General features: G+C 38.4%; 1 protein-coding gene across 1 annotated transcript in view; it reads right to left on the reverse strand.

The window, feature by feature from the left end:
- Positions 1-4,724: 4,724 nt before the first annotated feature.
- Positions 4,725-13,551, reverse strand: part of LOC126416340 (menin) — a 39,374-nt gene continuing 30,547 nt past the window's right edge. The window contains exon 5 of the mRNA XM_050084012.1: positions 4,725-6,899. Coding sequence (XP_049939969.1) covers positions 6,041-6,899 — 859 coding nt within the window. The 3' untranslated portion in view covers positions 4,725-6,040. The remainder of the gene's footprint in view (positions 6,900-13,551) is intronic.

Genomic DNA, 13,551 nt, shown 5'->3' on the forward strand with positions numbered 1-13,551 from the left:
CAACTTGGATTGTCTGCATTCAAATGTTATACGACCTGAAAAGTTTACAGCTTATGATTGTTATTTATATTTCTGTCTATGGTGTTGTGTACTGAAATACACCTGGTTCGCTATGACCAGCTTCTTGCCTGTTGATCCTTGTTTATTGATCCCTTGTGAAGTCTGGGCTGGTGTACCTCAGAAACAGCATCAGCTTGCTAAATCAACCTGCTTTGTAGTGGAGCCGCATGTCAGGGGCCATAAACTGTTTTCCGGCCCCGACATGTAGACTGCCCTGCACAAGAGGAATCTTGCATTATAGTAGTATCAGCATGCTTTATCGAGCTGCTTCGCATGGCAGACTGTATGTCACGGGCAAATAAATGACTATCAACCATCGATGTGTAGCCTGCCCTACAGACAGGCATGTTATTGGAGTAGTAACGGCCTGCTTGTTTTAACTGCACTGCAGGGGCTACACATGCCAATGAGCATAGCTGGGGACACATTGAGATGGACAGAGGAGGGGATGGACAGAGCGAGGGGGAGGAGGAAATGGACAGAGAGAGGAGATGAGGGAAAGATGCATTATGCAGGTGAGGGGTGTAGAGTGGTAGTGGACTGGTGGAAAAGGAAGAGGGGGACAGAGATGGAAAGAAGGGGGCGAGGGTATATCAGGGGGAAGGGGAGTGAGGTATGGTCAGAGAGAGGTTGGAGGAAATGGAGAAAGAGAGGGGGTGGAGGAAATTAAGAGTCAGAGTAGGGAGGAAGAGATCGATAGAGGTGGGAGAATAAGATTGACAGACAGAGGGAGGAGGATCTGTGTTCAACAAATGTGTCAAACATATACACAGGCGAAGCTACAGGGAAAAGGCTAGTTCTCAATAAGCTGCAAGCCAATTAAAATGTCACAACTTTCACACATTGCAAACTTATCATCTCATGCATACAAAATGTTTACATTTTACGGAAGATAGAGAGTTTTGGTATCTGCCTAAATGTTCGGGGTGATTTCTAAACAAGAATACAATACAAAATTGTAGTTTAGAACAGTTCACTGAAACAGACAGTTTCACTGATTTTCTTTGAAGATACTGTTCAAATGAAAGAAATAAAAAAGTACAAACAAACTTTATCAGTCTCAGAAGACAGTCTATTCTGCTGTTGACCTAAAAAGCCAAGAAACAAAGAAGACCACTGAAGAGGGTTTTTGCCTTAATCATTGCAAGTCTGCAGCTTCTTAAAAGTTCACTTTCGGGAGTATGACCACATGAGTGAAAAGTCTTCATGTGAAAAAAGCAGCAGAACACAAACCAAGACAGGATGAGACTATAACAAAAATATAAAGTAAGGGTACAGCAAGTGTTAACAATACAAGTCAGTTTTAAAATCAGCACAATCCTACTGCAGTTGCTTTCTTTATAAGTTCCATTAACTGTCAAAAACCAATGCACAGATTGAATAATGAGCCTATGGATTTGTAGTCTGTCCTTCAACACAATGCACTATCTGTTGAGCTTTATGATTACTGGGTTTCCTAGCCAGTGCCACTGCCAACCTTAAAAGAATTGCCAACCCCCCCCCCCCCCCCCCCTTGTTGTGTTGTTACTCTGTTTCATTATAAATTAGTAATAAAGGATAAAGCAACAGTAGGACCACTGCAGGAATTGTCGAAAATTTCTTCGAGAAGCATTTGTTACTTCTGTGTATTATTGTTACTTCTGTGTATTATTTTTACTTCTGTGCTGACGTGCAGCAGGTGGCTCAAAGCACATGCTGTAGTGTATCTTTCCCGTGCTAATAAGTATGGGTCGTTAATCACTGATACAGGTGCAAGCCTCAATTTGATTTTTGGAGATCATTCCAAACCGCAAGGGAGCTGGGGTCCCTCTGTCAGCGGCTTCCAATCATAATGCAGTCCTCTAGAATGCTTTCCTGTCACATCACAAGTATGGTGATGGTTTGTTAACTGTAGAGGAAGCTGAACAAATGAGAACGCCAGAGAGCAAGAAACAAACTAAAATTTCTGTAGCTAGAGCACAGTACAGTTAATAAACCTAGAAGTTTTAACAAATTTTGAGACTTGCTTTGAACTCTCAACATGTGGAGTAAGTTGCAGATCCCTGTTTGAGGGGAAAACTCATGTCCAAGAGAACCAGGATGTGAAACAATATCAGCGGTTCTGAGTTTCATTCATGGGCTTTGATATTCTTATTTTTAGTGTTGACCTAATTTATTGTACACCAGCAACCTTGCTGTAGTCACAGCTGATGGGCAAAATAAAGATAAAAGAAACTGACTTGGTGAGAAGACTAAACTCTTCTAGTTTCAAAGGATGTTACACTGATTTTTGTGTGATTATTTCATCTTCACTTATCTGAAACGTTACCCTCAGATTTTGTCAAGGATATGACAAAAACCTAGTTGGCAATTAATGGAGATTGTTAGTGTCATGTGTTGTGCAGTCCAGTTGTTGGATCTTTCTGTTACTTTTATGTATTTACAGTCCAGCAGTTGGATCTTACAGTTTACCTGACTGCAATCAGATTGCTCCTGGCAGTAGCCAGTTGTGTCACAGTATTAACTGTTTAACTCTGTCTCACACATCAATGAAAGGCTATTTGGTCTTTTCCAAAAATTATTTAACTAATACAGGGTGGATAATTCACCTGTATCAACTGATTAATAGATACTTAGCCAACAGCAGTCCAATTGTGTCACACCGCCAAGATCATGTGGGTCGCAAAGCCCTAGAGCACACACACGTGGCACTGACAGACTTTTTGTGATATCAAACTGTTAAAAAGAGGAAGTAGATTGTTACAATGTGCAATACTGACACTGCCTGTTGATGGCAAAAGTTGCTTCCTAATCCCTTCCCCAATATTTTCTGTTAGTAAACAAGAAAATCTTAACAAGATTACATAACTCCTGATTATTAATTGCATATCATAGGATAAATGAAGCAGTGTCTAACAGGCATGAGGTAGAACGAAAAACCGTTCCAAAGTAAATGATGAGTTGTAAATACGATCACTGTGAGAAGTACACTCTCATTTACATACTGCCTACATCCATTTCCATTGTATTCACCTCAGGTAAAATAAACATCTTATGAGCTTACTATAACGCAGTGTAGCTGCGAATACATCCCATTCTATATACAAACTTGACTCCTTGGCAACTTATCCCACTACCATTTTTCAGTACATTCATTTCCTGCCGTCAGATCACTTTAAACCATTTCCAGATAACAGCAAATCTCACTCTCACCAGCTGTGGAGGACAATATGCTGAACTCTCACTACCCAGATAAAATCTATAACACAGTGTCATGTATGAATCAGATCTGAGGATGCCTAATTGTGCCAAGTTTATTCACTGTTCATAGAAGAGGAAAAACTAAAGGGATATAATGACACTGCTGAGAGTCACAGGAGCACACCACTGTCTACTGATCAGCAGATGCTGTGGGATAAACAATTTACACTTTGATATTAAAGTACAGCTTATACTAAACTACTGTCTCTTCACTTATTATGAGTGTTTCACACTATTTTAATGCAGACAATTTTTAGGAAATTCCTAGAGTGAGAACAGAGGTAACAGAAGGCAAGAAACAGAACCGATCCTTCTTATAAGCAGAGTAACAGACGATGGGAAAAGCTGGTCTTGAGACAGTATCAAATAGGAAACTTAACCTTTCATGTAATAAGCTAACAGACAAGTATATGGAAAACTTCTTAAAATACAGACATTTTAGTCATGCAGCACCAGTTCAATGAAGAGTTATTATGTGCAAATGTGTCTTACACATATACAAAATAAGCTAGATAACATCAGCACAGAAATGCTTCAATGCTTCCATGCGTGAGGAACCTTACTGTCTTTCTTTTGGCACACAGCTCAGCAATTTTAATTAAAATGACTCTATTGGTTGAAAATGTGTAATATTAACATTATAATAAAAACAACTCACATTGACCAACAGATTACCAACAATTTCACAACTTAGGCCACATAACATTCAACTATAAAAACATGGGACAGCTCAAAAAAGTTATAATGGAAAGAATATATCAATACTGCTATAACATTTGTAAAGACATACAAACACACAAACATACTCTCATTTCTTTAAAAGTGTCTCTCTTTCTCAAAAATAGATAAGTACTACCAAAATGATTTGTACTTCATATTCAGTACAGGTCTTACTCTGGTGAGAAAAAAATGTACATTAATTCCCAAGTAAAAGTGGGCACTATAGAAAATAGCAAGGACACACTTAAAAAAGTAGAAAGGAGCAGAGGCATACTACTTTAAAAGGTCAAACTAGCAAATGGTCTTAAAGAAAAGTATTTCTTGCTGCACAACTATTGCAGGTACGATTTCTAACTTTTTTTGTTGGACGAGGAAGCAAATCTTAAAGTAAAAGAGATTACATATGCCACACCAATATACAAATTACTGGACAAATTGGAATGCAAAATAACAAATTATGGAATGTACGAAACAAACGAAAGAAAAAAACTGTTGTATCAGTAATTACGCTGGAATCTAGTATATCATTCAAACAACTGCTACTTTCTTTTTGAGGCAGTTGCACAAAGGAATAACTTTTACAATTATCAATATTTTACAATACTGGACATATTCTTTATACAACAGCAATTTCACATTACTTTTCTAAGAAAATCATCAAACAAGAGTACGTCAGTAGTTTGGGGGGGGGGGGGGGCAGACAAAGAAATATGAATTATTTTGGACTGCTACACACCACACTCAGGAGGAATTGAACAGTAGATAAGAACATTTAAAAGTAAACTGTAGAATACATTTTAGCTTTCAAACAAAGTCCTTCATCAGAAGAATAAACACACACATACTTTCATACATGCAGAAATCCCCATGTATGACTGTGTGTTTGTTAGTGTGCTTCTTCATCTGATAACGATTTTCTCCAATTGCTAAACAATATTAAATGCTCTACTTTTAAAGGTGTGTGTTTGTGATTCAACATCTCCTCTATGCAGTGAGTAGCAATCTATCCTAATTCACATTATTATCCCATCCTGGAGTTTTCATTGTTTGAAAGCAGAAGTGCCTATAAAATAAATACATTTCATAAAATGGCAAGACAGCAAGCTACTACAAAACATAAAAGTTTCTATCAATATTTAAAAAAAGATCACTCTGGAAATTAAGTTCTGAATGATGCTTTTCTTTTTTTCTCTTCATATTTTACTTTTAAGATACAAAATAGCTAGAAAGAACATTCTTAAATTGGTTATTTAAATATGTATGACATTTCAGAGCTGGCCATTGTAAATGTATCAGCTGATGAGGCTCAAACAACATAAACAAATATCCATTTATGTAGAATGCCGAGACATAATTATAAACCTTTCCAGTGCTTTCTTGAAGAAAAGTAGCTCCAGTTAACTGCATCATGTTTACCGTTACATATTCGCTTAAGCTCATAGTCAATACTCAGACCACAAACTAGTTTGTTTACAGCCTTTTCTGGACTCGGCTGATTGCACTTTATACAACACTTCTTTTGTACACTTAGAATATCTGACAATCAATAACTCTTTTATATTTGGACCAATTTGGTGCAGTAATTTACATCAATTGTAGTTAAATAACGTGCTTACAGTATTTCACCTTAAATTCTCAATATTCTATTAAGTTAGAGAATCTGACTAAACACTGGGGGGGAAGATCACAACTGTCGGTCAGACCTGACAGTATATCACATTTCTATGATTGACTGGGTTGTACCCTGAACAAATAAATAGTGTGGGCAAAGCTATTATTATGACTTTAGTCAAATATACTTATACTACATAGAGACTATAAGATTTTGGTTAAACTGCCTGTGCTTCTATTTTCAAAATGGAACTACAGAAGACATATCTCAAGAATAGACAACCACTTTTCTTTTTTAATGGAGATGGATTTGTACTCGAGTTCAGCAATCACTGTGTTATTTCTTAAAATTACACAGCAAATGTGGGACAACGAAGTAAAGTGGGATTATAACTTAGGACTGCCTTAGCTACTCTCTCCTGGCACGTTTATAAGAGTTGCGAATACCAAAGCCATCCATTGAATCATGGTCAGATGCACGTACTTTGCGCCCTACCTGTACTTGTGACTGTGCTGTAAGTTGCAAAGAGATGGCATGAGTATTCAGTTTTTCTGCCAGAAGCAAATCCTTCAACCCACGCATCTTTTGAGAGTGCAGTATCACCTGTGGTCGTCCCTCCTCAGTAGGTCCGAGGGGCAATTCCTCCACTACCGGCAATGGTGGAGGTAATGATGGTACAGATGGAGTCGGCTCTGGTATGTCACTTGATGGGCCTGGCGATTCGCGGCCTTCCGAAGCAAATGGCGGTCCCCCTCCTGCTAGTAAATAATCTCGATTGAGAATCTTCTCACCGCAAGCGGCAGTAAGAGCAGCAATGCTGGGATGAGCTCCGGCAGAAGTTCCTACAGGTCCGACACGTGATTCCAGACTCCGAACAATGTCTGTTTCACGGTAATTGTTGTTATTGAGGTGACCACTTGCACTTCCTGTCCCTCCTCCATTGTCCCCACCGCCTTCGCCTCCATTTTCCGGTGTAGCTCCTCGGCATATAATGTCGACACGTGCACGTACAGCTGCATCAAATTTTGAGATAGTATTGACTAATGGTTTTGCCCAACCTATATGCAATACTGGTGTGGCACTGCCTTCTTCCCACTGGCAAATTCCATCATAGAAACGTAAGAGGTGCGCAAAGCACTCTGGGTCCTTGAGTAGAGAACGTGCACTGTGACCTGATCCCACCACACGTATCACTTGAGGGATCAGCTCATTTGCTATTTCCAGGAATTCTTTGTACACTTCTTCGTCATCTCTGGAGTAATTGTAGCTGTGACAAAAAGAACAATGGATAGATGCTTTATACTTTCAAGGAAATTGCAAATAATATATGTATTGTTTATTCACTACACACAGCAAGCTCCCAATTACCTGGGTGTGGATTATCTAGACAACGTTTACCGTATTTTGAAATAATAAAAAACAAAGCCTGCAGTACTGCATTTTTAGCAAAACGAATATTTTTATTTAGAATACAAATTTCTGATTATTAAGACGTAGATGATGGAAACAAATGTGAGCGGTTAAATAGCAATGCCTATGAACTGCGATCTGAGTAACTAAGTCATGCAGATATAGTGAAAAGAGTTTGGCAGGTGAAAAGTGCAAAGATGATGTAATTGAAGAATCTGTTATCCAGCACAATGGCACTGAAATGCTGTTGATCAGTTATTAGAGAATACAGGACAAAATTCATTTGACTATACTTATGTTTTGACATTCCAGAAAATGAAAGCTGTTATCAGGGAAAAGGGAAATGAAAAACAGAAACAAAAAAATTATAAGTGATTATGTCACAAAAGTGAACTGAATGCAAATGATATGAAATAGTGTGTTTTAAGTTAATTTTGTAAATAATTTATCAAATTCTGGGAAGCAATACGTAAGTAATGCAATGGGATTTCAAACGCAACACGGAGAATCTGTAAAAATGTGTATGTTGGATTATGCATGTTTTTCAGTTAACCGTGGTTTAACAGGTCTGCATTAACCCAGAAAATTTGCAAGCTTGCTGTACTCTACAATCTCTATTTACAGAAAGTGTCAAAAACTTAAAACTTGGTCATTGCCGTCTAAGAGAATCTACTGCAAAAGCGACACAAATTAATAATCATAATGATCAGCGGTGATTCAGGTATCTTGATGTGAAAGTGTGTTTACTTCTGTACTATTGCACCATTTTCACATATGAGGAAGAATGTGTTTTATTGCATATTATTTTTTTCCCTATTGTCAATGATAAATTGTTTGAAAGAATTTTGAATAGTTTGACCACCCACAGTCTCAATGCAGGCCATTGTTTCAGTGTTTCAACACACAGTTCTTAAAATGTACCACAGGCAATGTAAGTCAAAAGGGCTACACTATAATGTGAATCCGACTTCTCTTTAAAATAAAACTAGCTTTTTACTATGGTCTCCATTCAACAGTTATAAACCACAGAAAACAGAAAAAGATATTTTATGAAATTGCAAATCATTGTGGAGTGTGGTCAAATGTGGCAACAGTGAGGTAACAACTGAAATAAAAATATTAAGTCAAGCAAGGTCATGAACAGACATAGTTCTCTTGTAACATTATCTGTCACACCTGTCTTCTTCCTCTTTTCTTCTTAAGTAACTTTCCCATTTCACATCCATGCACGAATACCTATGTTTTGAAGTGTGTTTCACATGTAGTCAGAATTTCATTTCTTCCAATAAATAGAGATTGGAAAATGCTACATACAAGGTAGCAGTAGACTGATGTGTTTTCAGAGAGAACCATCAGCTCTGCAGGCAAGGAATACTTTTAGATTGGAAGATAGAAGAAATGACTGGAGGAAATAAGACTAATCAAGTATTAAGCAGGAAAGTCACACAGTATACTGAACAGAAGGAGGCATTAGAAATAAATCACTACTGGAATTCTACCACATCATTTTTCAAATCTGAAAAGCTGGAAGTGGCACACAAGGGCAATCAGTGTGTCAAGAAAAAGTGAAGGAGAGAGAGGGACAGATATATAGATGAGACACAAATGGGCAATGACACACAAAATGAAGTGGGTAAGAAGACAGCAAAAACTGTAGATAAGAAATGACAATACAAGTTACAAAATATAAAACAGTGACAATAAAGCAAAAACAAAACACTGAGTATGAAGAAAGGTTTAGTATTCCTGCCATGCAAAGGTTCAGAAACAGGAGCACTAACGTACCCACCAGACAGTGGGACGAAAATAGAGGCCGTATACTGTATTAGTGAGGTGTGGCATACCACATGTAATCCAAGTAGCAGCAAAGGTCACCAGAGTAAATAGCTGTGATTGACAGAATTCTTGGTGAACAAGTCCCTACAAAGCCACAAGTGTCACTGACCACCAACAGTTTGTATACATCTATGAAGCCTACAGTTATGTACCACAGCAGTATTACGTTGATGACTGACAACGGCTTTGGTTTCAGATTTTGACTTGTACAATCCATACTTCACTCAAGATGACCTTGGCTTCATACAATCCATACTCCCAGCACTTCACTCAAGATGACCTTGGCTTCCATCAACAAATAGTTTGGCTTCCAACTTCCCATGTCAAGTAGCTTGCCCCCCTATCCAGACTTCTCCTAATTTTGTACATTATAGCAACTTTGGTGCGCTCAGCATTCTTCAACACACACAGAGTAGGTATACTGTAATCCTTTTATCATACATTTCATCATTAGATCACACAATTTTTTCCACTTTGAGCTATCTGTTTCTGATTCTTGTCACCATCACATCTTAAAAGATACTACTTCGCTGCAGGGACTGTTTGTTGATCACTAGTTCCAGAGTTATTTGCATCAGTACGAGTTTTACAAATATCTCACAGAATCTTACACTTGAACATAAATTTGCAGAACTAATGTCACTTTGCAGAGCTAACAAACAATTCATGGAAAATATCTTGAGATACTGAAAAGGGGAAAGCCAATACCAGATATCCGGATGTAAGGCGCAATGCACACACGAGCAATGTGGCATAGACATGTGGAGAAGTTGTGGTGTACCTGTGGTGCAGTTACGTGTCAACCATGTGTGCAGCAATACACACAGATGTGGCATGCACCAACAATATCCTCTGTAGACTGCACTGTGAATACTTGCAGTCATGAGTGGCACTCCAGAGCTACACATGGCGGAGACATTTAAGTGGTGCACTGATGTTTTTGTTCACAGGTCAAACACAGCGTAACAAAATCTGACAGATAACTAAACTGAACTTAATAATAGCTACCACTTGCGTAAGTTCACAAGTTTCAGGCTTAGTTAAATGCATTAAACAGTTTCATATGATAAAATCAATTCCTATCAGGAACAGTTTGTTTCATCATTAGTCATAGGCAAATCACATAAACAATCATCTTTGAACATAATTGCAAATTATAAATTTTAGGGATCAGTTTGATGGTTCTACTTGCTAAGAGTGTTCAGAAAATGTCAAATCTACCCTGAAATGAAGTGAAAAAGTGTTTTAGGAAGTATATGTTTTAACATATCGTGAAGATGTTTGCTGTAACTATAATTCAACATTTGTTTGATTTCCTATTAAGGTACTGAGGTTGTGAGAATCTTCTGTCACAATTTGTGATAAAGTTGTGTAACATGCAAACACACTGATTGTTACAACAGTCAATCAAACTACAATACTGACAATTAATTTACAACTTTTCAATTCAATATCCTTTTCCACAATTTCTGCCCATCTTTTAAAAATTGTGTGTATTGCAGTGTGGTAAAACACACAGTCCTACTTCCACAGATACTGACACTCCGTTTTCATGGCTTCATCATCAAAGTGAATCCCACGATGACCTCCTTTTAGCATGCAAAACAGGTGGAAACTTGATGGTGCCAGGTCAAGGCTGTATAAGGGATATGGCAAGAGTTCCCATCCAGTTTTCACAATATCTTCAGCAGTGTGACGATTGGTGTGTGTGGTCTTGCATTGTCACACAAAACATGATCATCCACCACAGTTTTCGTTGGATGAACTTGCTGACAATGTGCTTTAATCTGTTTGAGGGTACTGATGTATTTGACAAAATTTATTGTGATCCTTGCTCCAAAAAATCAACCATAATCACACCATCATCCAAGAATACTGCAGCCCTAACTTCCCTTGCCAACTGCCCAGTTTTGAATTGTTTCTTCTTCTGTGAGTTTCTGTGATCCATTCCACCGACTATGTCTTTGATTCTGGTTCAAAAAAATAAACCCATGTTTTATCCCCAGTCATAATTTTTTTTCCAGAAACTCCTCTCCCTCTAAATGGAAGCACACCAAGAGTTAGGGAATTATTTTTCTTTTCTCTTTATTTTGGTTAGCTAACTTTCTTGGTTTACAATTTGAACAGAAACCAGATGGCAGTTATAAGAGTCGAGGGACATGAAAGGGAAGCAGTGGTTGGGAAGGGAGTGAGACAGGGTTGTAGCCTCTCCCCAATGTTGTTCAATCTGTACATTGAGCAAGCAGTGAAGGAAACAAAAGAAAAATTCACAGTAGGTATTAAAATCCATGGAGAAGAAATAAAAACTTTGAGGTTCGCCAATGACATTGTAATTCCGTCAGAGACAGCAAAGGACTTGGAAGAGCAGTTGAACAGAATGGATAGTGCCTTGAAAGGAGGATATAAGATGAACATCAACAAAAGCAAAGCAAGAATAATGGAATGTAGTCGAATTAAGTCGGATGATGGTGAAGGAATTAGATTAGGAAATGAGACACTTAAAGTAGTAAAGGAGTTTTCCTATTTGGAGAGCAAAATAACTGATGATGGTCGAAGTAAAGAGGATATAAAATGTAGACTGGCAATGGCAAGGAAAGCGTTTCGGAAGAGAAATTTGTTAACAGCGAGTATAGATTTAAGTGTCAGGAAGTCGTTTCTGAAAGTATTTGTATGGAGTGTAGCCATGTATGGAAGTGAAACATGGACGATAAATAGCTTGGACAAGAAGAGAATAGAAGCTTTTGAAATGTGGTGCTACAGAAGAATGCTGAAGATTAGATGGGTAGATCACATAACTAATGAGGAGGTATTGAATAGAATTGAGGAGAAGAGGAGCTTGTGGCACAACTTGACTAGAAGAAGGGATCGGTTGGTAGGACATGTTCTGAGACATCGAGGGATCACCAATTTAGTATTGGAGGGCAGCGCGGAGGGTAAACATCGTAGAGGGAGACCAAGAGATGAATACACTAAGCAGATTCAGAAGGATGTAGGCTGAAGTACGTACTGGGAGATGAAGAAGCTTGCACAGGATAGAGTAGCATGGAGAGCTGCATCAAACCAGTCTCAGGACTGAAGATCACAACAACAACAACTTTCTTGGTACCAAAGTTGCACAAACCCTTGAGTACCCCAGTTGTTGAATAACAACTGCCTTTACTGAGAGAGGTTATGCGACACAAATCATTTGGAGTCACCAGGCAGTTACCACAAACAATGTCACAACTCACTGAAATGTTGTGTAGAGTCACTGTAGTCACTGGCCTGCCACTCTGCATTTCATCAGCCAACAGTGTTTGTCATGCAGCTTTATTACAGCGACGAGCCCATCGTCTATCAGTGCTGATTTCCACTGTTGCATCATCGTACACATTTTTCAGTCTTTCAGGAATGAGAATGGGTGTTTCACCTTCTGCGTTCAAGAATTCTATCACGTAATGCTGTCTAATATGAACATCGACGTTTGCCATTTTGCAAGCGACTGTAGTACTGGAATCTGTTGAGGCAGGAACTTACTATTGCAATGGATTGGAGAAGGAGCTTTATAAAACAGAGCCAAATTCAAATATTTTACTTAACAGACTTTATTTGAGGAGAAAAAAAATAGGAGGCATTACTTTTGGATTAACCCTCATAACATCAAGTTTGGCTGGGTTTGCAACACAGTAGCATATTTATAGTTCTGAATTTCATGTGAACGTATCAAATGTGCATTCTACTGCTTTTCTTCACCGACCATCTGCTGTTGAATATTTTTTGATCGTTTGTCAACTGATTCCATGAGAATGGTTTCATTATATTTTTGTGATGGGCAAATTACACACGTCACAAAAACAAAACAGAGACAATTCTGAATGGTAATACACTTGTCTCGATCACCCATATAATTTTTGTTTATCGTCTCATTGTGTTTGTTTCCATAGCAGAGTGGTCAACGCGACAGATCCTCATGCGGGGGGACCCAGGTTAGATTCTCATTAATGCCAGGGATTTTTCCTTGGTGGGAGGACTGGACTGGGCTGCACACAATCTTGTGATGCCAACTGAGGAGAAATCTGATTGAGAGGTAGGACATTCGAGGTCAAAATATCAACAGTGGCCGGAAGTGTTGGGCACTGACGCCATGTCCTTCCACACTGCATCCGACGACGAATGCCAAGGATGACATGGCAGTCAGGTGACTATCGCATGGTCTTCAGTGTCTGATCACAGGGTTTCCTTACCATCTCATTACACATTTGGGGATAACACCATCATAAAATCTGTCGAAATCAATACATAATACCCTGTAACTTCCCACTCAATTCTGCAACAACACCAGTTCCCAAACTGTCACTGACCGTGTTTCAGAATGCAGGAGGAGGTGACTGGGAACTCTTTTTTTTGTTTTGTTTTGACTGATCTGATGATAGCAATGCTTTTATTTGACTGATCAGATGATAGCATTATCCCTAAACGCAGAATGAGATGGTAAACACAAATTATATTAGTGACCAAGACAAAAGTGTTGCCATTCAGTGCTAAAGGTGGTTGCAGATACCTGAGACACTTCTTGTCTAAAGAGATAAAGAAAGGAATCTTATGTGTTTCACCTGGTAATGGAGTTGATTCTCATAAATTTATGTATTCTTGTTGCAAAATAAATCCAAAATTACTGTTCTGAAATGCTTGTG

This window comes from Schistocerca serialis, chromosome 8 (assembly GCF_023864345.2).
Source record: "Schistocerca serialis cubense isolate TAMUIC-IGC-003099 chromosome 8, iqSchSeri2.2, whole genome shotgun sequence".
Lineage (NCBI taxonomy): Eukaryota > Metazoa > Arthropoda > Insecta > Orthoptera > Acrididae > Schistocerca > Schistocerca serialis.